At 43.8% G+C, this 26,787-nt stretch overlaps 1 protein-coding gene across 2 annotated transcripts in view; it reads right to left on the reverse strand.

The window, feature by feature from the left end:
* The window catches only part of CNOT10 (CCR4-NOT transcription complex subunit 10), a 44,557-nt gene extending 33,434 nt beyond the window's left edge, over nucleotides 1–11,123 (reverse strand). Inside the window, exons 1-4 of one of the 2 annotated variants that reach the window (XM_006273246.4) lie at nucleotides 10,880–11,123; nucleotides 4,923–5,017; nucleotides 1,652–1,813; nucleotides 505–655 (exon numbers count right to left, since the gene is read on the reverse strand). In XM_006273246.4, the coding sequence (XP_006273308.1) occupies nucleotides 505–655; nucleotides 1,652–1,813; nucleotides 4,923–5,017; nucleotides 10,880–10,901 (430 nt within the window). In that variant the 5' untranslated portion in view covers nucleotides 10,902–11,123. Of the gene's footprint in view, nucleotides 1–504; nucleotides 656–1,651; nucleotides 1,814–4,922; nucleotides 5,018–5,289; nucleotides 5,553–10,879 lie in introns of those variants that run through there. The other variant, XM_059728814.1, reaches the window with a different exon arrangement.
* Nucleotides 11,124–26,787: the final 15,664 nt, after the last annotated feature.

A 26,787-nucleotide genomic window follows, 5' to 3' on the forward strand; every position in this document is an offset into this window, starting at 1 on the left:
GTCTAAATTAAGGCATGAAACCCTGGAAGATTGGGACTATTTTTAAAGAAATAAAAACTCCCCTACTGGCTGTATGCATATCTGATCACATAAATACTAAATGCTATATGTATGCATAAATACCATAATCATACATCTTTGGAAGATGTCAATCCTTAACATCCATCTCTATGCCTACCACAAGACATACCTCCATTGTCAAATCATGCTACTCTTGATAAACATTCATCAAAATCTTTAATTCTAACTTCTTCAACCAACGATTTGGGGACCCTTATCTAGCTGTAAGATATCTACAGATGGATAGGATAAGGCTCCTCAAATCTTATTAAGAAAGAAACTACAAAGACAGTTTATCCATATAAAGTTATGAACAAACATCAGTAATTTGATCAGTTAGATCAGCCACTATGGTGCTTTATACCAGGAAACAGTTTGATGGTTTCAGCACATCAGAGATTTAAAAATAAAACAAACAACCAACCTGCCTTGCTATTTACATACCAAAAGGTTCTATGAACTGATAGAGCTTCTCTCCAACTGATATGGCTTCAGTATACTGACGCAGATGATACAGAATAACAGCTTGATTGTAGTAGAGCATGCTATTTTCAACGTCATCTAATCCATCCATTTCTTCAACAGCTGAATGAACCTACCAAAAATGTGACTTGTATTGAGATTCATTTCATTGTGAGCATGGGCAACATTTCATACACATCAAGAATCCATATTTACAATACTGAGAAGGACAAGCAAGTAAACAAGATTTTACTAGCTCACATACACGTAACATGTATCCATATTTTGTCACTATGGTAGTCACTATTACAAGCAAAGAATTTAAAATAAAGTGAAATGTAATACCCAACATGTTGTTTTCCAGTAAGTAATTTCACAAATGATTTTCCATTAGAAAACTATTTATGTGATGCAGCAGTTTTTTCTTACTGCTAGGGTACTGCATGTACATATGATCAAATCAATACTAATAATGTACTGTCATTTACTATTTTTCTTCTCAATCAAAACAAGTGTTCTCAGTTACTTAATTTTTTCAATGAATGAAATATTCCACATTTACATATCGTATTTCATCCCAAGGGATCCCAAAGTGGTTCAAGATCACATACAAAACATCACTGAAATACTGCTAGATACTTCGTAAGAGATGACAGCAAACTGGCAACTACGTAGAACATCGGAAGGCCAAAAACATCAGAACACTTCTAATCACAAGAAAAACAACAGGAATTTTAAGCATCCATGCAGAATATACAGGATTTAGGTGTTTTTAAGGCTTCTTCCAAAAGGCACCAATAAAACACACTACATGGAATGAAGTCTGTCAACCTTAAAAGAATGAAGGCACAAGTCACATTGAGGATTTGAACCTGTGGTTCCAGAGAACGTTAGTATTGCAAAAGTAATGCATAGACTGTTAAAGTTCTCCTTCTGGTTCTTAAATTTTAAGTCTGAATTAAATCATTTCAATCCTTATTTCACAAATGACAAACTAAAGGGGGGGGAGGGGGAAGGAGGAAGAGATGCATACACACATTTCTGTCCCCTAATCTATCAGAGGACCAAATCATGATTTAATACAACAATGTAATTTAATTAAGATATTATGTCCCTATTCTTACATTACCTGATTCTTCAGTTGGTTAAGTGTTTGCCTCAAGTTGTCCGTTGTAGTCTGGTTACTTTTACAGAACTCTGTCACAGCAGTATTCAAAGTTATTTTGTAGTCATCTTTGTTTATATCTTGCAGAGTGTTAAGGTGTTGTAGACAAACTTCATAATTTCCAGCCTGTAAGCAGCACACAAAACAACAATATGCATTGAGGAAAAAAGCAAACAAACACAGGACTGACTACTATATATAGTCAAAAAAAAAAGCTTCCCCCTCCAAGTAACCAAGTAACGCACCCTCCGCCCTTGTCTCAGCCCCAATCCCTCCCTCCCCCACACCCCTTCCCTCCCCACTCCCCCAACCCCAACAGACTTACCAGCTGGAGGCAGCCATCAGCTGCCTGTTTAGTCTATGGCTGAACTTCCAAAGCAGCCAAATCTTTTCCAAAGCTTTTCCGAATCGATTTGGAGCTTTTAATTGGTCTCCTGATTCAATTTGGATTTGGAGATTCAGTTCCCGAATCGGGCTGAATCTCCTCCAAATTGAATCAGCTACCGATTCGCACAGCCCTAGTGCCTACTCTGGCCAAAGTTCCTCTTCTCTCTCCATTCATGAAAAGGCTGCTTTGTATCTGGCTTGTTTAGTTTGCAGAATCTTTTCCCACTCCTACCGCCACTTCATACACTATTCTTATGGCCAAATCTAACAAGATCCTTACTCCCCTTTATCTAAAGGAAGATTTGAATCTTCCTTCTACTGATATTACTCACTTGAAGTGCTCCTAGGCTTCTGGCCCTGCTTCCTCCCCCAGAGGAGGACAGGGGACATCTTAGTGCTTGAGCTGCCTCTTTTCCCAGGTCACTATCCTTCTGTAGTGTATATTAATAGACTCACACCAGCTCTTTCCTAGTCCTTGAACCAGGATATTGATAGAAGCATCCCTTTAAATTCAGGCTGCAGACACACAGATCCTAGTCCCAATTCAGGTTGAATGGTTTAATCAGAATCCTAGAAAATTAGGGTTAGAAGGGACCTCACAAGGTCATCTAGTTCAACCCCCTGCTCAAAGCAAGACCATTCCCAACTAGATCAACCCAGCCAAAGCTTTATCTAGCTTGGTTTTGAAAACCTCCAAGGATGGAATTACCACCACTTCTCTGGCTAACCTGTTCCAGTGTTTTACTACCCTCCTAGCGAGAAAATTCTTCCTAATATCTAACCTAGACTTCCCTTGCTGCAACTTGAGATTGTTGTTCCTTTGCTAGACTCTCTCCAATTTGTCCACATCCTTTCTGTAGTGGAGACCCAAAACTGAACACAGCACTTCAGATGTGGCCTTACCAGTGCTGAACAGAGGGAAATAATCACTTCTCTTGACCTACTGACAACACATTTACCAAGAGTCCAGTAAGCCGTTAGCCTTTTTGGCAACAAGGGCACACTGTTAGCTCATATTCAGCTTACTGTCTTCTGTAACCCCCAGGTCCTTTTCTGCAGAGCTGCTGCCCAGCCAGTCAGCCCCCAGCCTGTACTAGTACATGGGATTGTTCCATCCTAAGTGCAGGACTTTGCACTTGCCCATGTTGAACATCATGAGATTTCTTTTGGCCCAATCTTCCAATTTGCTTAAATCACTCTGAATCCTAGCCCTACCCTTCAGCATATTATTACTCCCCCCATCTCGATGTCATCTGCAGATTTGTGGTGGGTGCACTCTTTGTCATCTTCCAGGTTGTTTACGAAGATGTTGAACAAAACCAGCCCTAGGACCAATCCCTGGGGTGCTCCACTTGATACCAGCTGCCAGCTAGACATCGAGCCATTGATTACTACTGTCTGAGCCCAATGCTCCAGCCAATTTTCTATCCACCTTACAGTCAATTTATCCAGCCCATACTTCCTTACCTTGCTTGCAAGAATGCTGCGGGAAACCGTATCTAAAGCCTTGCTAAACCCAGGCACTGGTAATGTTTTTGGGCAGAGTGCCAAAAACACCTTTAACCTTAACTTGGAAGATGTTGGCATGCCAGGGGTAAGTGGAGGGGGAGCCATAAGGGGCCCACAATCCTTGTTATGGCAGCACAGCCCTGCTCCCTTCCCCACTGTCCATGCCAAGGCACACAAGCCAAGCAAAATGCCTTTATGTGCCATGCTCTGGCACCTGTGCCAGGAGTTGCCTACCCCTGGTTTAGCCCTTCACAGGTTCTGGTCACCTTGGACAATACTTATTAAATCAAGTCTAATTTAACTGCTTCCTACTGTACTTTGCATTACTCTTCCACTCTGCCAACACCAAGTAACTTGAAAATAAGTGCAGTAAATGAGAAAAAAAAGTGCTGGAAGTAAGGCAAAACTGTTAACAAGGTTATCTGACATAACTCCATACTAAAGGAAAACTGACAACTAGGAGTCTAGATTCATTTTGTCTGCATTCATCACTACCTTACAACCCGTTATCTTTTCTTGTGCTTAGAGGATTGTTAAAGTCTTATCACACATAGATGAGCAAAGTACGTTTGGCCAATTGTAGAACTGGAGATGAAACTAAAAGGAGATCAAAGTCAATTCAGGTATGAATAATTGTAAGAAATTCTTTCACTGTATCCCCTCAGGACCCCTTCCCATCATGTGAAGATCATGCCTCAAATGAGCAAAAGGGATATTAAAAACAGGACAGGTGAATGTGGAAACATTTAATACTGGGTTATGATATTTTGATCATTCCCCAGTCTTACAAATAAATCTGTTCATTTCATGTTAACAGCTTAGAAAAAATATTGTGCAGTGCTGACTTATGATAATACAAAATGGACAAGGAGGATGAAAGATAACACATTTCAAATTATTTAGATAATCTACATGACCCAAAAAATAATGGCTTACACAAAACGAGATAGAGAATAAGAAATGTGCACCCACAAACTATGGAGTAAAAGATTCAATTAAAAAGCTTGCTGTCTGAGTGTTTCCAGGACTACGTATATAAGCTTACTTTGCCAAGCTCATGACTGAACTCTGGGAACCAAGAAAAAAAAACCAAAAACGTGCTTGCATTTCTCTGTTTAGGTAACCCTAAATCTAAGGGCTCTATTTCTTCTTATTGTCTGACAACAGATATCAAAGTTCATATAAGTGATGGTCATTATTTCATAATGCTGCTGTTAGAAAGTAAAACAAAATTAGTATCTCAGTACATGTCCTAATATTCTAGGAAATATGGGAATAAACAGGTAAATGTTGAACAAAATTATATAAGAGAAATCTTTAAACTGAAGACTTTTCTTACCACAAAAGCCTGTAGTGCATTATTTGACAACTCCTTTTCCTGATCAGAAATTCCAGAAGTAGTAGTGGCTCCTTCATGTTTCTCAGTTCCCTGATCTGTAAAATTAAAAGGGTTAGAGAAAATAGATAGCTTTCATCATATGTGCAATTAAATTTAATAAAAATAATTCAGTATCTTTATTACATATTTCATTCCTCCCTCCCTCAAAATCCATTTGTTAATACTTAGGGCACCTTTACACATAACTACAACACTATCTTTGCTAAATTCAATTTGGAGAGTACAACAACTTTGGAGTTTGAGTTGCTCCCCCCAAAATATCTGGAGAATTTTTTTACATTGTAAAAAGTACATTTTGTTTACTTACATTTTGATACCAGTAGCTGGTAAAAACTATTGTAGGAATCTCTCTCATTCCGCATAGCTACCTAATTTAATCTGTATGCTACTACTTGTCCCCCAGTTGCTAAGTTCCCTTAATGTTAAGAAATGTAGCAAATGTACATGCTAAAGATGACTAAAAATAGAAGCAAAACGCTCCACTGCTATGCACTGAATATACAATCAGAACCCCAAAAAGAATGTAAAATTCATCTCACAGAACTATTCTCAAATAGGTTTTCCTATTCAGGAAATATATTTCAGATTTTGCATTATTAACTTAGAAGGGGTTAACTTTTAAACTGAAAATGGATGAAAACAAATATTCATTGGTTGGTATCTCTTAAGTGTTAAATCGTTTGGAATAGGTTGTCTGTTACAGATCTTCAGTAGCTAACATTTAGCATGAATGTACATCATTTGCTGGGACGATAGAAGGTATCGCATGGGTAGGAAGATAGACACTATTTAAGGTTACATATTTAATATTTTTTGTTCACCAATGTATATGCACGTTAATTGACTGGGGTGTGCCAGTGCTCCTGCTGGAACCTGCCAGAGGTTCCTGGCTAGAGGGCCTTGTCCGTTCACCGAGGGTCAGACCAATTTGCCAGAATTGGGGTCAGGAAGGAATTTTACCCCATGGTCACACTGTTACAAACTATGGGGGTTGTTGCCTTCCTCTGTAGCAAGGGGCATGACCCTGACCCTCTATCTGGCATCTCTTGAGCATATGTTGATAACATTTCACAGAAGCAGGACACTGACTGCAATGGCTTCCCTGCTTTACTTGTGGCAATTTACGGTGTTAGGTCTATATTATTTCAGGGCTGACTTGCGTAGAGTTTAGATTATGGTTTGTATGGGACAGTTTGGATAAGGATAACCAACCTGCCTCAGGCAGGGGGTTGGATTAGATGACCTCTGGAGGTCCCTTCCAGGCTTACTTCTCTATGATTCTACAACATAGAAGGACACATTTCAATAACATCATCTTATTTCTAACTTAAAATTTGAGCCCACAATTCAAAAACTAGAAACTCACCAGAGCTGAGGCCAACTGTGAAAGTCACAACAGAGAAAACTCTTCAGATAAAAAACAAAGTTTATGATAAGATCACCTTAAGTACCAGCCACAATTCTGAAGATTACACAGGAAAGAGACTAGTTAAATACCTGGGGGATCTTGGAATTCTACTCAATGTAATATTTTTTAGATTTACCTTTCATGAGTGGTGCTCAAGTTTTGGCCCCACAGGCGGGATGAGCAGTGTGGGGCTGGATTAGACCCTGGGACATGGTGCCACCCTCTTCTGCTAGGATCAGGCCTTAAGGCTGTCCCTTCCAGGCCCCCATGTACCAGGACTGGGCCCTAGGGTTCCACATCCCTGCCAGCCTCCCTGGGGCCCTGTGCCACCTTTTCCCAGCCCTGTGTGTTGGGATCAGGTGCCCAATACAGCACGCAGGACTAGGGCTCTCCATGGGTCTGGAAATTTGGCAGGGAGTGGTGCCACAGATCCCTCACTGCCAAATTTCCAGAAACACAGGAAGCAGTGTGGACCAAATGACATGACACTGCTGGTTGGATCTGGTTGAGCACCCCTGCATTAGACCTAAAACCCTGCATCTGCCAAAGCCCTTAGCTAGTCCTACCATCCATTCAACAAATGAGTCAAGGAAGCTTGAAAGAGTTTCTACAGTTTCTTTCCAACCACCACACATGCTCACAGTACAGAAATTAGACAGAATCATAGAGTTGGAAGGGATCTCAAGTTTCATCTAGTCCAGGCTTGTCCAACATACGGCCCGCTATGCGGCCCTCCAAGCCGTTTTCTGAGGCCCGAGGTGCTGTGACAGGAAACAAAAGTAAACAGTGTACTTTTGTTGGGGGGGGGGGGGGGGGGGCGCACAGGGGGGAGGTGATGTGATACCGCTTCCTGCAAGATCTTTGAATCTGGCTCGCCTGCCCACTGGGTGATAAAACGTTCACAATCCGGCCCCACATTCAAAAAGGTTGGACACCGCTGATCTAGTCCAATCCCCCTGTGAAGCTATAGGATGCAGTATTACTAAACCTTCCAATACAGATACCCATCCAGCTTCTTCTTGAAAACCTCCAATGAAGGATAGTCTACATCTTTCTCAGGTGGCTTGCTTCATTTTCTATAGTTCTTAGAGTTAGGAAGTTTTTTTACTGGAGATTTAATTTCAATTTTCTTTACTGCAATTTAAACCCACTGCTTTGCATTCTGTCATCTGTGGTAAAAGAGTACAGGTGTTCTCATTTATGGTCACCTTTCAAATATTTGAAACCCGCCATCATGTCCCCTTAATCTCTTTTCCCCAAATTAGGCATGCCCACTTCATTCTCTCAACATTGCATGACAAGATTGTCAAGTAAAAGCCAGAAAGTTAGTATTCTATAAATCAAAGAAGAACAAGGCTGGAAGGTGATTTAATCCAACTGCCTGCTCAAATTATCTCAGAAGCTAAACCAGAAAAACAAAATAACCTGCATTTAAGAACCTCCAGTGATGGATATTCCACAACTTCTCAAAGTAATCTGTTGCTGTACTTATCCAACCACATAGTTAGACAGTTCCTCCTAACGTCCAACCTAAAGCCTCCCATGTTGCAACTTCAGCCCATCATTTTTGGCTTTTTCCCTTGTGGACACAGTGAATAGTTGGTTGTCCTTTTTGTATTCTAAAACTTCTTATTTGTACTAATGGCAAAATAATTCTCTAGGAAGTAGTTAACAAGAACAACTTAGAAGATTAGGTTTAGGAGAACGTGTTTTTTAAATATATATACCCTTAAAGAGCAGGCAGCCCTGGCAGTGACTAGACTATTTGTGGAACATCCTAGTAATCCTCTGAAGTCTTAGGATATAACACCTCTTTATTGGGCTTGATTGAAGAAATCAAGAAATTATTCAACTCATTTCAGCAGCCTTACAGCTTGCATTGTTGGGAAGACCCAGATACCGCTAAACTCTGCTCACTACAATATCTAAATTAGAAAAGTCAACGTCAACTGTCCTCCACTGAATCATTCCATAACCTCGATCCATTTCTCCTACTTATTTCAGCTCATTTCTGGAAGCAGTACTTTTTTTAAACACACAACAAACTAAAGTATCTGCAGAAGACCAACCTGAGCTCCAGACAGCTTTGATATCAAAGCAAAAACTTCTTAGATGTAACCTCATGCAACAGAAACCTTTCCCCTGATATTACATTAGAGATTGGATTCCCTGAAGACTCACCTAGCCTAAACAGGCCACAGACTCGCCTGCTCATTTGCCATCCACTCAGGTTAAGAGATGCATCAGAATCTATTTCCTCCACAGCTAACAGCTACAACTTCAATGCGAAAGGTATCCATTTGCCACCCCAACCTTTCTTTTTAACCCTATTTTTACATCCCTTCCAATTGGAAATTATTTTTTATCAGTACTGAGCAGGATAATTTCTTATCCAAAATAAATTTGCATCCATTGCCACACCTCTTCTCTGCTCTGCCAGACAAAGCCACCATTGGCCAGCAAAATAATGTAACATATCTGGTTCAAAGCTTGGACCACCCACTGACCTGGTCCAACCACTGGAGCTCGTTCTTTAAGCAAATGAAGCCGAACTCTCCAAAACTTCTTAGTTATTATAATCCTCCATTTCCAACAAACAGACCAAGTTATTTTGTGCACCCAGCAGGGAAAATGTGTCCTTTACAAGATCATTAAATCTTGTCATAATTTGTCCCATGCTGCCAGAGTTCCCCAAGCAGACAAAGAGGTACAGAAAGAAAGCCACCATTCCTTCAGATGGTTCACCTATAGGTAACAGCCAGTATGCAGTGGCGACAAGCAGCAAGTCAAGAGAGACACTCAAGATGTTGAGGATTCGAGCTCAATGGGTGACTATCAGGTAAGACTTCTCTTTGAGCCAACTGGTTACAGTAATAACCACATCTTTCTTAGTATCTTAAGTACTGGGCATTGATTTTCCCCCTCATGAAGAGTTTAATATCTAAAAAGCTACTTCACCACATGCAAACACAGTTATCATCCCATGCAATGAAGGTTCATCCATGCCACACGCATTTCTGCAATGTCTGAACTGAAAGAGACTGTGCCAATCATTTTCACAAAGAATAAGCAATCTGACATAGTGATTATAGCATCGCTTCTAGTAACACAGTAACTACGGCTAAACTGGTTCCTAAGATAAACCCTTGTTTCACTGAATTTCTCTATGGTCAAGTTGGCCTCACAAGTTTCTAACCAGAAGTAAAATGTTTTAGCCTCAACCCTGTGAGAATAAAGAAATAAAGTTGGTTTTAAGTCAATCATCCATGAAAAGTAGATGGAGGATTTTAACAACTAAGAAGCTTTGGAGATTCTAGCTTCACTTGCTGAAAGGATAAACTCCAGCTGTTGGACCACATCACCAGAACAGTCCAAGTATCGGATCAGACACGTATTATATTGGTGACTAATGATGATTTCATCGGGAAGAGCGGAGAAGAGACTTGCTATACAAACTTCTTAGAAAAACCAAAGACACAGGCAGCCTGTCAATGCACGGCAGCGTAGCTCTATCAGCGGTGGTACTTATATGGGGGTTGAAACCTTAAAGAAGAAAAAACAGTAACGTCAATGGAAATGGGTCAATTGACAGTTGAGGACTAAGTCCAGGCCACTACGTGCAACCTCAGCCAGGCCTGGTGAAAGGGAGCTGGAGCGGCACCTAGGGTGGGGTCTGCGTTTCACCCATTAACCCCCAAGCCAAGGCCAATGCAGTCACCCCCTCCCACCCCTCTATCCTCAGGTGCCTTTGCTGCACAGCCTGTAAGCACCATCAAGCTCCCGCCCGAGGGGTGGGTGATGCCCAAGGCCCCATGGAGCAGGACCAGAGACGACCAGAACAGGGTATGGGACCTAGGGCAAATCAGCCTGTGCAGGGCCCCGGCCCCGGATGTGAGGAAGTCAGAAGCGGATCTGGTGGCGGGAGGGAGGGGGCGGTACCGAGCATAGCAGCCGGATGCGCCGGATTTTCGGCAGGGGAGGGGGAGGGAAAGCAGGGGTACTGAGCAGCTGGACGCAATGCCAGCAGCAGTGCAGAGTCACCGCGGCTGCTCTGCCTGGCTCCGTGGGGTCCCCCAAAGCATGGGGCCTGGGGCAGTCACCCCAAGTCACCCCCACCTCTCTCCAGGACTGCTCTGGGCAGGACCCTGCCACACCCCGCGGGGCAAAAAGGCTCCCAGACCAGCTCCCCCACACATCCCTGTAGGGGCTGTATCCTTCTGCCAAGGCAGTAGGGCAGCTGTCTCCACCGCCTGCCCCATGGCCAGGGGAGGGGGCGGAGCCACGCTCGCACAGCCAATCAGCGCCCCCCTCCGGCGGGGCAGGCTGGGGAGGGCAGCCGCCCTACTTTCGCGGCGGAGAGATGCGACGCGGTATTGCTATGAGAGGTCGGAACCTCCCGTCCCTCCGCCTACGAGGACGCGTCAGCCGCCCCCACCTTTCCCCACGTATCCTTCTGCGGGCGAGCCGCCGGGGCGCACTGCCTACTCACCACCAGCCTTATCCGCTGCCATGGCCGCGAAGCTCCCGCCGCGACCCACGGACGCCTGCGCTATACAGCCCCTTCCCTTTGCGATCTCGGCCACGCTGAGCCGCCGGCCGCCTCCGTTCCTCCCCGCGGGCTACTTTTTCCCTCCTCGGCACCCCCGCGAACCCCCAGGCCGACTGCGCCACTCGTTCGTCGTCGGACCGCCGCTTCCGGGTTCCCGATGACGTCACGGCGGCGCCACGTCCCCTACGTAGCGTGGGCACGTCGCGGCCAGGCCGATGCGGGAGGCAGGAGAGGGGCACGGGCGGGGTTTTGCGGGCGTTCGGACGCCTCGCGGGGGCGTGGCCTCGCTGGCGCACTGAGGGCCCCCCCCACCTGTAGCTTGAGATTGACACACGTTCCTTGTCCCGCGTTACCTTCATCCGTGTCAGCAAGTCAAAGCCAGGGGGCGCTTCCTTTGTTTGGCCCAGCTGCATGGCTCTGGGAGATGTCAGGCAAGCCTTTGGGCACCAAGGGCCCTGCCTGAAAGCTTGTCCAGCCTCTTTCCCAGAGACCACCAAAACCCCCCCAACCCTTTTCTGCATGCATGTCCCGTGGGTGATGGCAGCCACAACAGTGCTCCAACCCTGCTGCCCTACTACCTTAACTCAGGACCCGAATGATCTTCACTTACAGGGAAACCCCTTCCTCTCCAGTATGAGGGCACCTAGCAGAGCTGTCCCTCTGTTATCAGCAGCGACTTTCTCAGTCTAAACTGGGTCCAATGTGTAAAGGCGATAGGGTCCAGTCTGGATCCATCACTAAGTAGTCACAGCAGCATGCAACTTGGCATGAGCTCAACTCCCCTGAATAGGTATCCAGCTCCAAGGCTTGCTGTCTAAAACTAACTGGAATATGTTGATGTAAACCGCAGCCATAGCTGTGAAGACAGTGTGGTCATGTAATGCTAAGCCCACCCAGAGAAAATGTATCCCATGAGATCAGTGTGTGGCACGGTGTCACTAATATGTTGTTAAACAGCTTAGCCCATGCTGCAGGCAGGGACAAATGCATGTCAAATGTGTTATCTGGTCAGCACATCCTGGGTTTGAGTCACAAGCAACTGATACATTTAAGCACAATTGCCCTTGTCTGCATTGAGGGTATAAATCATGTTTAACATCAAGATATATTTAAGAACAATTGCCCTTGTCAGATTGAGGGTATAAGTCACAATTGACATCAAGGTCACTAAACTGTGATAGTTAATATTTTTTTTACATGACCTAAAAGAAAAATAAATTGCATTATCTTGTCCACCCTAGAAATAAACATGCTTTTAAACAAAACAAAACATGAAGGCAGGTTTTCACCCCTTCATAAACAGGATTGGGGTTAGGGTTGACCATGGCAAATTGAGTCTACACCTGGGGCCAGACTTTGTTCCACCTATAAATCATATAATGCCCCTGGCAGACATTCAGTTAAAGGTGCAATGGGCTCTGAACTGCACGCCCAACAACCATGCCTCCTGCCATGCTACACATGCCTGGCAAGAGGTGTGATTGTGGGACATGGGGTCAGATCCCAATAATACCATATTGCCAGTGCATGGTGGGTCTTTTTCTTCTTCGCTGCTTTTTTGTGACTTAATCTCAACAGTAAGATGATGGCGCATTACAACAGTAAGTGCATTAAGGGATTTTCATGTTTTGAGCAGGATGGAATAGAATTGCCTTTAGGTACATAAGTCCAATTACATTAGGAAACAGTAGGATAGAATCTGGCCCTACGTGCCATACTATTTAAACAGCACCTAATTAAAACATGTATTTTCAAAACTTATTTTTCCTGGTCTAGGAAAAAAATGACAAAATTTAAAGATGCTCTCCAGGTTAAGTAATTTAAATAACAATCAAGGTAATAATTGATTTTTTCCAAGTTTCTGACATTTGATGGAAAGACAAGGCATTGACTGTTTAAAAAGCAAAATAATGTTTAAAGAAACTGTTGTTAACCTCTTCTTGAAAACTTTGGAAAAATGTTATACTTGAATCAAATTATATTTATTCTTTCATTGTTTTTGACAGTACTGTTATACAAATAGATTTTTTAAGGATTCAGTTGAGGATGACATCTCAGCAAGTAAACACAGACTTTTGAGTAGCTGATTTCTCTCCTTAAGGCACAGTTTTCAAGCATTCACAAATATTCTTCTGTTATCACATTGGAATGGATAAGATAGGCATCATAAGGTCAATATAGTGTATTAATTTAATGTTTTTCCAAGCCCATCCTTAAATATTGTGGCAAAAATGTCTCATGATCTCACTACACAAAGGACCTCACAGCTGAGAACTGTAATCTCACTACACAAAAGGCTTCACAGCTGAGAACTGCAAATTGTTTCTTTTTCTCTTCTTTCTTCCTGCACTAGATAATCAGTAGCATAATAAAGAACAGTCCGAACAAATGCTCGCTTCATGATAAGGCTGATTCCTGTGGGAACACAAAGATTAGTTACTGTCTGCTTTGCACATAAACTTTGCAACCCTTGTTACTTGCTCGTTTTAGGACTACGCATGTACTAAAAACTTTGCAGAAAACTGTAGCCAATCACAGATTGCCACAATGGAATCTTGTTCATGAGAGGTATAAAAATGTAACTTTGGGCGTGGCTAGGGGTCGACTCGGCTTAGAGCATTGAACTCCCTTGTCGATCTGTTTGCAAACAAATAAACTCGAGTTGGACCCGGCCTGAGTGTGTATGACTCTTTCCTTGAGGTATATTGGAAAAGCCTCCAGGGGCACAAAACTAGCCGTTTGTGCAACAATTTGGCGAGCCAGCCAGGAGTTGCCCTTGGACCACCCCGGGGTCGGACGACAAGACCAGAAAAGGTGTCCGTGAAGTGCGCACCAGACCGCTTTTGGAGTCTGTCACGGGCACTGGAACCGTGAGTCAGGACACCTGGGAGGTTAAAGGCTCTCCCTTAAATGAGTCAACCAGGCTAAGTGGGTCCAAAGAGACAGCGCCAGGGTGTTGACGGAGTAAGTATTCGTTTGCCTTGTGTCATTTGGGTAGTCTTTCGGGGAATTTGGAATTTTGGAACGTTCAGTATATAAGTCTGGACATTAGCCCCGGGGACTTTGTTTTGAGTGATTTTGTTTTAGAGTTCAGCAAATAGGTCTGAATTTTGATTGACACAATGAGTTCGGGTAGCTCCCGAGAAGAAAACTCCACAACCCCATTAGGATGCATGCTAAGAAACTTTAGTAAGTTCAAAGGGGATTACGGGGTAGAAATGTCAAAAGATAGATTGATTACTCTTTGTCAGTTGGAGTGGCCAGATGCCGGTTCTTTCGATGTGAATCTGGCTAAGGCGGTGTGGGGGAGGAGGTAGGTCTGACTGAATGAATGTGTGTCTGTGTATTTAGAAAAATGAGCCACTGACCAGGTCTGGGACTAAGGCTGAGTCTAGCCGCCCCGATTCTGCCTGATAAGGTGGTGTCGAACGCAAGGGGGCTCAGCTGGAACCTTGTGACCCAGTGGACAGGTGTCTGAGTGATTTTGTCTTTTCCAAATCTGTTGTCCCAGTATCTTCTGTCAAGGGCAGGAGTGAAAGAATCCCTTTTGTGTTTCCCTCCCTCCTTCCACTGTATGAGCCGGTGTCGGGTCAGTGGCCTTGGGTCTGGGCAGTAAAGACTGCGGGTCAAGGCACTGAGCAGCCCGGACGTCCTAAATAAGCCTTTCCTGTGTCTTTTTGTGTGTTCAAAATCATGGTGACTGGATCCGAACCTTATTAAGTACGGGTCAGTTTAAAACCTTACTGCCGGCTAGAATTTTGTCTGGTAAAGGATCCTATTTTTGTGTCTGATAACATACGTTGTATTCGGGGAAAAACTGCTCAAAGCGCCCTCATCCGACAGCACGTCGGGCTTGTCGTAAATTAACTAGGATGCTGGGAGAAAGCCCCGGGTCCTCTTTAATTCTGATAGTGAGGGAAGATCTGACTCAAGGGTTAAGGTGCAGGGATGGGGCTAAAACGCCACCGGACACAGACCAAACGGATCAGGAAGGGATAGCTGACGCAAGCCGTTCTAAAACACCTCCCCTGTATGAGGAAAAAGCTGCAAAAGACTGAGGGGGCAGCAGGTAAACCGCTTTTAGAACTCATAGAGATTGCGTATAAAGTTTATGGGAATCGTGATCAGGTGGCAGAGAAGAGAGAGGTGTCATATTGAATGAAATAGTTCGAATGTTTGTAAAGGTTGCCCATTAGCCAGTTTCAGGAAGAAGATAAGATTTATCTCCTTATCTAGTTCATTGTTTTGGGGACTACGTGCAAAAGATCCTGACTTTGCTTAAAGTCTTAATTTAAATTTAATCTTTTAGAAATCTTTTACAAAGAGAGCAAATATCCTGAATTCCAAGAGATCAAACCCTGAGGCCTTTTGACCAGGTTGGTAAGAAAAGGGCATTTGCAGTGATATGGAAGTTTCCCAAAGGTAATTTAAAATGCTCAACAAAGGTAAAAGAATCTGTTGAGTAAGATCCGAACCCAAATTTGGGAGCAATGATATATTGAGTAGGAGGAGCCCGCTGATGGCAACTCGCTCAATAAAAACGGTAACTTGCTGTCCCAATTTGGAGGTGACTATACTTGTAGAACAACGAAGGAAAAATCGCAAGTATAGCCCGGTTCAGACTGATCACCTGAAACTACCCTCTCCGTGAACACGAATCTCTTAGTTCACGCTGAAGCCGCGGAGCACCTGAAAGGGACTGAAGGAAGGGGACTTAGTCCTATCACTGCTGAAGCCAGCCTATTGAATTGTATTGCTGAGCCCATTTCATTGAACCGTACTACTGAGGCCAACCCATTAAATCGTACTACTGAGGAATGAAACCATATTTTGGTATTTGGCTTCTTGGAATTCTAGGATTGTAAGTATATTATGAAAATAATAGTATTGATTCAAATTTAACTTTTAGTTGTAATTGTAGTTGTTTTTGTAACACTAATTCTTATAGTATTGTTTGGGAAGGAAGTGCATTCGGAGCATTGTTTCTGATATATGTAATTATTGTGTTTTTAATGTTTGTGGTGTTTTTTAAAGCTAAGCAGTGTTATATACATAGCAAACAGTTTTAAAATAAAATTGTGTTGTATAAATTAAGTGTGTAATCATTGTGAAATCGTGCAATCAGTTAACTACTCCCCCAGCCAGTGCATCAAAACGAATCAGTAAATTGTGTGGGATTTTCTCTATTCCATAACCCACTAGAGACAAGAGGAAAAGCGTGGACAAAAACAGATGGCAATGCTGGCAGCTGCCTTAGGCAAAAGCACAAGTACCGGTGGGGGATGAAAGGAGAAACCTGAGGGGGGGCAGAAGAAAGGAAAAGGCCGACCTAAGATTGTTGAGAGAAGGAACACTGGAAAAGGGATTGCCCTAAGCTGAAGGACAAACAGAAGGAAAGTCAGCAGGGGGGGTGCCAGATGCGGGTGGACTCCTCGGGGGAAGATTCAAGCTGAAGGGGACCGGGAAGCTCCCTTTAGCTAAAGAAAGCGGAAAGCATGTAACTGTAGAAGGCATTAAAGGAAGGCGAATTAAATTACCTGTGTGTAAGCCTCTCCTCACGAAAGTTGGGAATAACATGTTGGAGCATGCTTTTGTAGTTTCCCCTGCCTGAAATCTTCTTCTGTGAAAACCTGATTGTAATGTGGCTGTCAGTAAAACACGGCTCAAATTACCAAATAGCCCTCTGGGCAGCCGAGACTGTGCCAGAAGCTAAAGGAATTGAGATTTTAGAGAATGTTGATTCGTGTATAAGGGCAGATGGCGCCTCCTTCAGGTTGGTATAATACCTGAAGACTGTAAACAAAAAAAAGAAAAGATTTTAGTGGATCATCCTATGGTTCCAAATCCCCACAGCATTCTGACCCAAGTTCCAGCAGATGCCAAGGTGTTTTAAAAGATGCTTTCTTCTCTATTCTGCTACACGAAGATAGTCAGAAATTGTTTGACTTTGAATGGGAGGACTCAGACACGTATCATAAGACTCAATTGTTATAGACAGTGTTACCCCAGGGATTTGTCTCATCCCCCCATATCTTTGGAACAGCATTGCAAAAAGACCTGGAGCACTGAAAAGGGAGACACCCTGAGATGGCGTTGTTGCAGTATGTTGATGATTTATTGGTAGCAAGTCCCGATGTGCAGATGGGAAAGAGAGCGACAGAATCCTTGCTGAATACCCTGGGAAAGAAAGGGTATAAAGTGTCATGGGAAAAGGCTCAAATTTGCCAGCCAAAGGTCACCTTTTTGGGTTATGAGATTGAGGAGGGGGTTTGGGCTCTGAGTAGAGATCAAATTCAAGCAATACAGGATATGCCCGCTCCCAAAAACCCCAAAGAGCTGCGAGCTTTCCTGGAACTAACCGGGTTTTGTAAACTGTGGATTCCCGATTATGGGGGAAAAGCCAAACCCCTATATGAATCCCTCACAAAGGAGGGTTTCAGAAATTGGAAATGGACTAAGGAAAATCAACATGCATTTGAGTTGTTAAAAGCTGCCCTCTTGCAACCCCCAGCGTTGATGATTCCAAATGGGCGCAAGCCCTATAGACTGTATGTGCATGAGAATAAGGGGGTAGCCTCAGGGGTCTTAACTCAACCGGTGGGCCCAACTTGGAAGCCCGTGGGCTACTACTCCAAGGTCCTAGACCCGGTGGCGACGGGGTGGCCTGCATGTTTGAGGGCTGTCGCTGCCACAGCTACTCTTGTAGAGGAGGCTCAAAAGATTGTTATGGGAGCTGATATGGAAATACATACCCCACATGGAGTTCCCCAAATCCTTGGAGGAGAGGGAGGAAAAATTTTAAACCCCTCCAGACAATCCAGATATGAAATCTTTCTCCTATCTAATCCAGGCCTTACCTTCAAGCACACCACTGCTTTGAACCCAGCCACCCTGATGCTAGAACCAGGACCCCCGTGCCATGATTGTCTAGAGGTATTGACTCAGACAGTACTGATTCGTCCTGACTTGGCAGATGACCCGCTTGAGAACCTGGAGGAGGAATTCTTCGTAGACGGTTCAAGTAGTGTAATACATGGCATGCGGCATACGGGGTGTGCTGTGGTAACATTGACTAAGACTATGTGGAAAGAAAAGCTCCCTGCAAATTGGTCAGCACAAGCAGCGGAGCTCACTGCCCTGACACGCGCGTTGGAAATAGGTAAAGATAAAAGAGTGAACATCTTTACAGATTCGCGATATGCTTTTGCCACTGTACATGCCCATGGATTGTTGTGGAAAGAACGTGGGTTTATCACGGCCTCTGGACAAAAGATTGCAAATGGGCCACAGATTGTAATGCTATTGGAAGCCCTCCGGCTACCAAAAGAAGTGGCCGTGGTACACGTAAAAGCCCATGGCAAGGCTGCAGACGAGCGCCAGAAAAGGGGAAACACAAGGGCCAACGTGGCAGCCAAAGAGGCAGCACAGACGGGAGGAGAAGTAGTGTTTCAGGGTTCGGCCCACGGGGTGCCCTTTTGCTTAGAAGACTGTAAAATACAATATGGCCCAAAATTAAATCAGCTAGCCGCAGACCTCAAAGCCATCAAAAATCCTCAGGGATGGTGGGTCGTACCTGGAGGAAAGGTATTAGTACCCCGAGGCATCTTAGGGGATGTACTTCACCAGTTACACTATTCCACCCATATGGGGGGCACTGCCATGGGAGATCTGTTAGTTCGTCAGATAGTGGCTCCAGGACTCTATTTTGACGCCCAGAGAGTGGCCTCTCAGTGCCCGACCTGCCAAAAGGTGAACCCAAAATCCCCAAGACCACCAGCCCCCATGGGAGGAAGACCATGGGCGCATTATCCTGGACAAGCCTGGCAGATTGACTTCGCTGAACTTCCTAAGTCAGGTCATTACCGTTATCTGCTGGTATTGGTCGATCAACTGACTGGATGGGTGGAAGCGTACCCCACAAGAACGGCTACCGCATCCACGGTGACACGAGTACTACTCCACGAGATAATACCCTGATTTCTGTTGCCTGAGTCTATTGAGTCATATCAAAGAAGTCATTTTGTGGGGAAAATAGTACAGGAAGTGTCCAAAACTTTAGATATCACATGGAAACTCCATGCTCCATGGAGACCCCAGAGTTCAGGTCAGGTGGAGCGCGTGAATAGAACGCTGAAAGCGATGTTAACGAAAATCTGTATTGAGACTCATTTGAAATGGCTGCAGGCACTCTCACTGGCTTTAACTCATATTTGTAGCACACCACGTAGAGGGATTAAATTGTCACCTTTTGAATTAATGTTTGGTATGCCTCCCAGAGTCTTGCCAGCAGGGTGGAGGGAACAGATTACTGTAGATTTGGGAAAATCTGAAATTTGGGAACATGTTATTGCCTTGCAGTCTGTTTTGTCTTCCCTACACAGGTTCGCTGCACCTTTCCAGAGTCTCCCGCTTGATGCGCCAATCCACAACTTTAAACCAGGTGACCAGGTCCTGGTACAGAAGTGGAGAAAGGATCCTCTTGCGGAAAGGTGGGGGGGACCCTACCAGGTGCTGCTGACTACACACACAGCTGTTCGCTTATCAAACAGCGATAAGTGGACCCATTGCTCGTGGGTAAAGCCTTTTCATCAGGAGGACACCAACTCCCAGGGTGTGGTCACTCCGGAAGCTGATAACACCCGGGAACAAAAAGCCAACAAGTGGAAAAGTGAACCTGCTGGAGGTTTGAAGTTACGCTTGCAAAGATGTGGGCCCTAGTCTATTTGTTGGGACTCTTGTCCCTTTTAAGTATATCGAACCCAAAGGTTATGTCCACCTGTTGTACTTGTTCTCAAAACAAGCTTGCAACCCTCAGTAAGGCTCAGTACGACTGCAAAATCACTTAGGTCTTGATTATTTACTTGCAAGTGAAGTAGGGGTGTGTAAAAAGCTGAACTTGTCAAACTGTTGTGTCAATATCAACGATAATGGTGAGGTAATCAAAGCCTTAGCAGATAAAATGGAAAAGGTTGCACATGTCCCCGTCCAAACATGGAATGGGTGGAATTTTGATTGGTTTACATCCTGGCTTCCCACTTTTAGATGGTTAAAAGGAGTTTTCCTCATCTTGTGCCTGCTAATGTCAATGCTTTGCTTGCTCCCCTGTATTTTACCCTGTCTCATAGCCCTCATAAAACAAACAATTCAGTCAGTCTTCAACCGAGAAATGCTTGTGCATTATCAAAAATTAGCACTGGTTGAAACCTATTAAGATTAGAGTTAGAAAGCATCTTGAGGGGGGAATTGTGGCAAAAATGTCTCATGATCTCACTACACAAAGGACCTCACAGCTGAGAACTGTAATCTCACTGCACAAAAGGCTTCACAGCTGAGAACTGCAAATTGTTTCTTTTTCTCTTCTTTCTTCCTGCACTAGATAATCAGTAGCATAATAAAGAACAGTCCGAACAAATGCTCGCTTCACGATAAGGCTGATTCCTGTGGGAACACAAAGATTAGTTACTGCCTGCTTTGCACATAAACTTTGCAACCCTTGTTACTTGCTCGTTTTAGGACTACGCATGTACTAAAAACTTTGCAGAAAACTGTAGCCAATCACAGATTGCCACAATGGAATCTTGTTCATGAGACGTATAAAAATGTAACTTTGGGCGTGGCTAGGGGTCGACTCGGCTTTGAGCATTGAAATCCCTTGTCGATCTGTTTGCAAACAAATAAACTAGAGTTGGACCCGGCCTGAGTGTGTATGACTCTCTCCTTGAGGTATATTGGAAAAGCCTCCAGGGGCACGAAACTAGCCGTTTGTGCAACAATATGTTCATCCTACAGCCTATTTATTGCTTAGAATCTGTAAAAAGTAATTTGTTGCAGTTATAAGATTACCCTGTGATTATGATACTAGTACAAAATCCTGGTTTTGAAAGAACACTTCCATCCTTCTGTCTGGACATTTTTACCTGCTCTTGCTACGTAGTCTAGGACAGGGGTTTTCAACCTTTTTTAACAAGTGTATTCCTTCTGTCTCAAAGTTTCAGCTTCATATTTCTTTCTTGTTTTTAAGGGGCAGGGTGGGGGCAGATTGAGGCCCCCATAGTGAGGGAGGGAGTGGGGCTGAGGTGAGGGCAGGCACTATACAGCCTGGGTGGTGCATAGGATAGAGCTGTGAGCGGCTCGTCTGGGTGGTGTGAGGAAGGGGAGGGTGGCTCCCACCGCTGCATGCACCCTGGGAGGGCATGGGGGCTGTGTCGCAGGGCACTAAGGTGCCTGCTCCTTTAAGGGCTGAAACTGCCTAGGGAGAGAGCCCTAGCAGTCAGTCAGGAACCCCTCAGCTGCCAGTTACCATGGCAGCAGGAATGAGGGAATTAGCCTGCACCTGCAGGCAGTCAGCTGACTGGAAGAGGCAGAGCCTGAAGCATATATAAACCCCAGGGCTGGGACCAGAGAGTCAGTTCTGTGCTAGCAGCCAAGAGGGAAGAAGTTCTCCAAGATGAAGCTAAGTGAAGAGGCTTGACTGCCTATTTGGCTTCTGGTAAGATTAAGGGACTTCAGGAGCTCAACAGATACCCTGGCCTACAAGGCATGTAGTGCTGGGGGGAAGGGTGATTCTTTTAAAGGGACAGAGCACACCCTGAGCTGCTTGCATTATGTTCTGGCCTAGGGGCTTGTGTTTTGGTTTCTGTTTGTAAACTGGTGGATTAGGCTGAGGCTATTGGGGAAGGAGGAGGCCTCATTGGGGGCCTACTGCAGTGTGGGGACCCCAGCACCAGTGTGGGCACAGTATCTGGGGGTGAGCAGACCCCAGTACCAGTGTGGGTGCAGAGAGAGAGACAGGGCTGTGGAGAGCCTAGTGATGACGAGAGGCCAAGTTAAACTAAAGCCTTGGAGAGACACTGTGTGAATGCCATCTGTGAGGCTTGGGGCATGGAAAAGGGGTGACTTGGAGCCACACATCTAGCCCATAAGGCTGAGGGTGTTCTGAGAGGCCTCCATTTGGGAGTAGGATCCAAAAGGGGTCTAAGAACCCACAGGGTTCAGTGGGGTCCAAAAATACAAACTTGAGGGCAGCCTCTTCATCTATTATAGGTACAGCAAGGTGTGGCAGGAAAGAGGGTGCCCTTTGGGCAAGATTGGCATGGTCAAGGAGCCCTAGGGGTATTAAAGTCATTCCTGGGGACCCCCATTCTGTGACAGGCTAGTGCCCCATATCTGCACGTGGGATGGGGTAGACTGCTGCTGTGGGCTGGGGCAGTGCTGGGCTCCTCCCAGCTGGGGCTGGGTCAGTCTGTGCTCAGGGCGGGCAGTGGTGGTGGTGCTGGGAGTGGGGCTACAGGAAGGGCTGCAGCCACTCCAGAACTTGCCGTAGCCCCCACACCTCACCCACTCTCCCAGTGCTGCTGCTGCTGCCCACCCTGAGTGCAGCCCAGCTCAACACCCCCACTGAACAGCCCAGCACTGCCCCAGCCTGCAGCTGCAGCAGCCTACCCCACCACATGTGCAGATCTGGGGACAAACACCCCACCATGCCCTCCCAGGGTTGTGCATAGTGGCAGGAGCTGCCCCCCTGGCTAGGCAGCCACTGCCACTGCCCCACTCCCTCGCCCACTGTTGGGGCCATGATCTGCCCCCTTTTTCCCACCCCTGCCCCCAGCAGACTTGCCAGCAAGACCCAGCTGCTCTTCACACTGCCAGGCTGTGCTCCTGGCTGCCTGCATGCTGCACTGTGGCTGCATGCACACATGTGGCATTTATCGGCCACATCAGTTCTGTGTATCCCCTACAGCTTTTTTTTTTAAGTACCCCTGGTTGACAACCACTGGTCTAGGATATATACCTGAGGTTATAACTGAACAAAGTTAACAAAAATAGCCTGTTTTCCCTCTATATTGTTCAGTTTTTGTATTGTGACCATTTTTGGCTTGATTTTTCAGATTTTCAGCAAGTAATCACATTTTAGTTAAGTCACCTGATGGTATAGGTGCACACAACCTTTTAAAACCTCAGGCTATCTTTTGGTGATGCATTTCTCCTGTTTATGTAGTTCTTTCAAACAAAGGGGAGGAGAAACATTTGGTATGTGTGCATATTTCAATTAAGGTAACTGGTAAGGACTCAGGAACAAGTACACTAATTTAAGCTATTAACACAGTTTTCAGATTAATTCGAAATAGTCAAAGACATCTCTTCTATAGCCTACTATATTCCTACCTTACAAGGATGTTTTTAAAGTGCTGGTCTGCGCCCCTATGCAGGGTTAAATTACACAGTATTCAAAATGCTGGTGACCTTACTGGCTCAGATGTTTTCAACACTAAAGTTCTTCTGCTAATGCACTAATCAGAATAAGATGGTTCCTGTCTTCTGTCTCACCCCTCCCCGCAATATATTGTGCCTTTGGTTCCACTCTTCTGAGCTTTCATTTTATGCTGACAATCAAGTAAAAAACCATTCAAGGTTCCTTACAAGAATCAAATTTTGAGATTCAGTTTGTTCTTGGATCACTCCTAAACTTTCCAGTCTGCATTGTTTTACATGGATTATTTAAGTATTGATAAATTGCTCATTATATCACTTAAAGTTGATAACATGGCATTATGTGAATCCCAAATTCCTTTTTAAATTGGTGTTTGAGGACCATGTTAATCCTCCCAGTAGTCTTCATCTCATCCCTATGAAACCTTATTTCAGGCTATTCAATTTGAAGGAAAAAACCCCTAAACTTCGAGTCAATCAGCTCTTTTCATAATCTACTTTTATTACCTTTTTGTAGTTTTGTTTTAAGTACATGACGTAAAGCTAAAAGCATTGAGACTACCAATAGTAGTAAGTGTAACATTCATACATGTTTAGTCTTGACCTGGGGATAATCCATATACTGTTTTTCTTTATGTAGCTGTGCTGGGTAACATCTTCAGCTGGTAAACACTGACATAGCTGTATGGAAGTTTACTGAGCCCCTGAGATAGTAATTATGACTCTTAGTGTGCCAATCTTTATCACTTAACTATGGCAGTTTTATCTCTATAACAATTGGAGTTGAACTCCCGTACCCTTACAAGTTTAATAGCAGTCTTCAACTACCTGAAAGGTTTTTTCCAAAGAAATCTGAGCTAGACTGTTTTCAGTGGTGGCAGATGACAAAACAAGGAGCAACTGTCTCAAGGTGTGGCACGGGAAGTTTAGGTTGGGTATTGGGAAAAGCTTTCTCACTACAAGGGTAGTAAAACACTAGAATGGGTTACCCAGAGAGGTAGTGGAATCTCTATCCTAGCCAGGTGTTTAAAAACCTGCAAGGCCAAGCCTTGGATTAGATGATCTAGTTGAGGATGGACCTGCTTTAAGCAGGGGGTTGGACTAGAAGACCTCCTGAGGTCTCTTCCAACCCTCACTTCCAGTGATTCTAAGTCAGTGTCAAAACTCTTATTGACTTCAGTCTGGCCACAACTTCACTCTGCAAGTTTCCTGGTAGACAAGAAAAGAAGTAATTAGCCATGTTAGTCTGAAGTCAGACAAAATGCAGGGTAGCACCCTAGAGACTCATTCAGAAAGGTGTAAGCTTTCATAGGTGATGGTGTACATCATTCATAGCATCTGACAAAGTAGGCTATCATGTATGAAAGCTTATGCCTTTCTGAATGGCTTAGTTTCTAAGGTGCCAGTCTACCTTGCCTTCTCACTGATGGGCATAGTGACGGCATTAATCTCCCAACTGCACTGACTGAGATCTTGGAAACGTGATCCATGTAAGATTTCTCTTTTTTTTTTTTTTTTTTCATACTGGATGCTTTTTAGAGTGGCAGAAACTTTTTACTCTTTTTTCTTTACTTTGAGTCTTGCAAGTTTAGAAGTAAGTTTAAACTATTTGTTGTAAACATGAAGAATACTGAACTCCATTAGCTCTGTCTGTCCCAGTTCTTCACCGAACCATCTTGAGTCCATGGCTTGTTTTTTCTGACCTTTCTGAAAGCAGACCTTGGAATCCTTACTTATGAGTATTCTCAAGTTCTAGTTCTTGAATTCTTGAGTTTGGCTGCTTCTGTGAGTCAGGGTTTCAAGATTAGACTATTAGACCATCCCTGCATTGGAAAAGAGATGGCAGTAAAACTATGCAGGCAAACTCTCTCCTAGTGCAACACAGCTTATACAAGAAAGTGCTCACAGGACTGGGGGAGTTTGACACACCTGGTATCCAACTTCTGCTGCCGAACTTCCAACTGTTTCTGTATCCTGACATGTAGAGGACAGCTACACAAAGCTGACTTTATACATTATGCAGAGTCCATTTTCAGGCTGAGTGGTGCTCAAAGCACTGAGGTAGAGAAGATTCCACTATCTGGGGGTATTTTTCTAATTGTGTTTTCAAACTCAAAAATGCTTATATTCTATTTCCAAGGCTCTGGCTGAACTACTTTATTAGCTTAATTTTTTTTTATCATGCTCTGATTGTGAAAAAGATCTTCAACCACAAAAAAAAATAGTTTTCCAAAATTAATTATCAATGCTATCATTTTTTTTATGTCATAATGTTCTGCTTGTTAGGAGTGTGGTTCATATAAATAATTCAATGTAATAAAGGAAATTTTTACTTTTTACCTTTTTAAAATAATACAGGGTATTAGCCAGACTTGCCTTCCTTACAAGAATAGGACAAGGTATTTTTTCTTATTTGTACTCTGTTTGATAGACTAGTCCTTGCTTTTTGTAAAATGGGGAATGGTGCAGAACGGTTACTTGATCTGTTCTTATCAATGATGCAGGTATGTCACCTGCTTGGGCTGATCCCTAATTAAATTAAATAACTTTTTAGGGAGCAGACAAGATGCATGCATAACATTTACCTTTATTTTTATTAATGGGGTTTCAGTCCATCAGGATGAAAATCTACATGCATCAAGTCCCAAACCAAACTTCTTTTTTCGTTTGAAAAACCAAATGAAAATAAAGAGTGGGTTTTGTTGTTGTTGCCACCTCAGCATGCTTCTAGGCTTTATTGATGGGAACCAATTACAAACAGTACTTTGTGAAAGGACAACAAGATAGAACTTCTTCAGAGCCAGAAGATGGTTAAAGACCATGTAATTTTACTCCCTCTCCCCCCCCCCCCCCCAAGTTCAACAAACCTGTTTCCTCTCTGTTAGCTAGCAAAGTATTGTGTGAAAGGCAGGTGTCTATGCTGGACTACTCTCCAGGTTTTTGCCCCTCTCCTGGAATTTCAAAGCAAATCTGGACCAAATTATCAAGTGTGTGGTTTTTTTTGTTTGTTTGTTTGTTTGTTTGTTTTTTTGTTTTTTTGTGTTTGCATCTGTTCATGACTTGTATTTTCACTTCCAGATTGAAGGCAACTTCCTGAAATACTGGATACTGAGAAAAATCAACGCTGAGTACAAAAACAATTTGTACTTAACCACAAATCATTGGTAGTTACAAAAGTGTCCTTCAGGTCTTTAAAAATAGCTGAGGTGTATTCTCAATTTCAGTAGGAAGTTCCAGTTAAAAGTCACATCACTATCTCTAAAGTGAAATGGAAAGTTGTACTGAGCCTATTGGTTGGGGGGTTTTTGTGTGTGTGTGTGTGTGTTTTTTTTTTTTTGTTTTTTTTTGTTGTTTTTTTTTCCTTTTGTTTGCTTGGTAAAGCAAACAAAACTAGCCTACCAAGGGAGATGCTGTAATGTAATAAATATTTTATAGGTTAAACAATGTTTCCTTTCTCTTTATCATATCTGAAAAGCCCTTGACCTCTAGGTGGCACTTATACCGGTATCTTAATAATAAGCTCTCCTCTTGCGAATAGTTATGATTCAAGGCAATTAGTCTGAACTTGAACATGCCAGGTGTAGCCAATAGATTTTATCTGGCAATTATCTGTCTGCTTTTGTTTCTCTTTCAAGAGT

Source organism: Alligator mississippiensis, chromosome 5 (assembly GCF_030867095.1).
Source record: "Alligator mississippiensis isolate rAllMis1 chromosome 5, rAllMis1, whole genome shotgun sequence".
In the NCBI taxonomy this organism is placed as follows: Eukaryota; Metazoa; Chordata; order Crocodylia; family Alligatoridae; genus Alligator; species Alligator mississippiensis.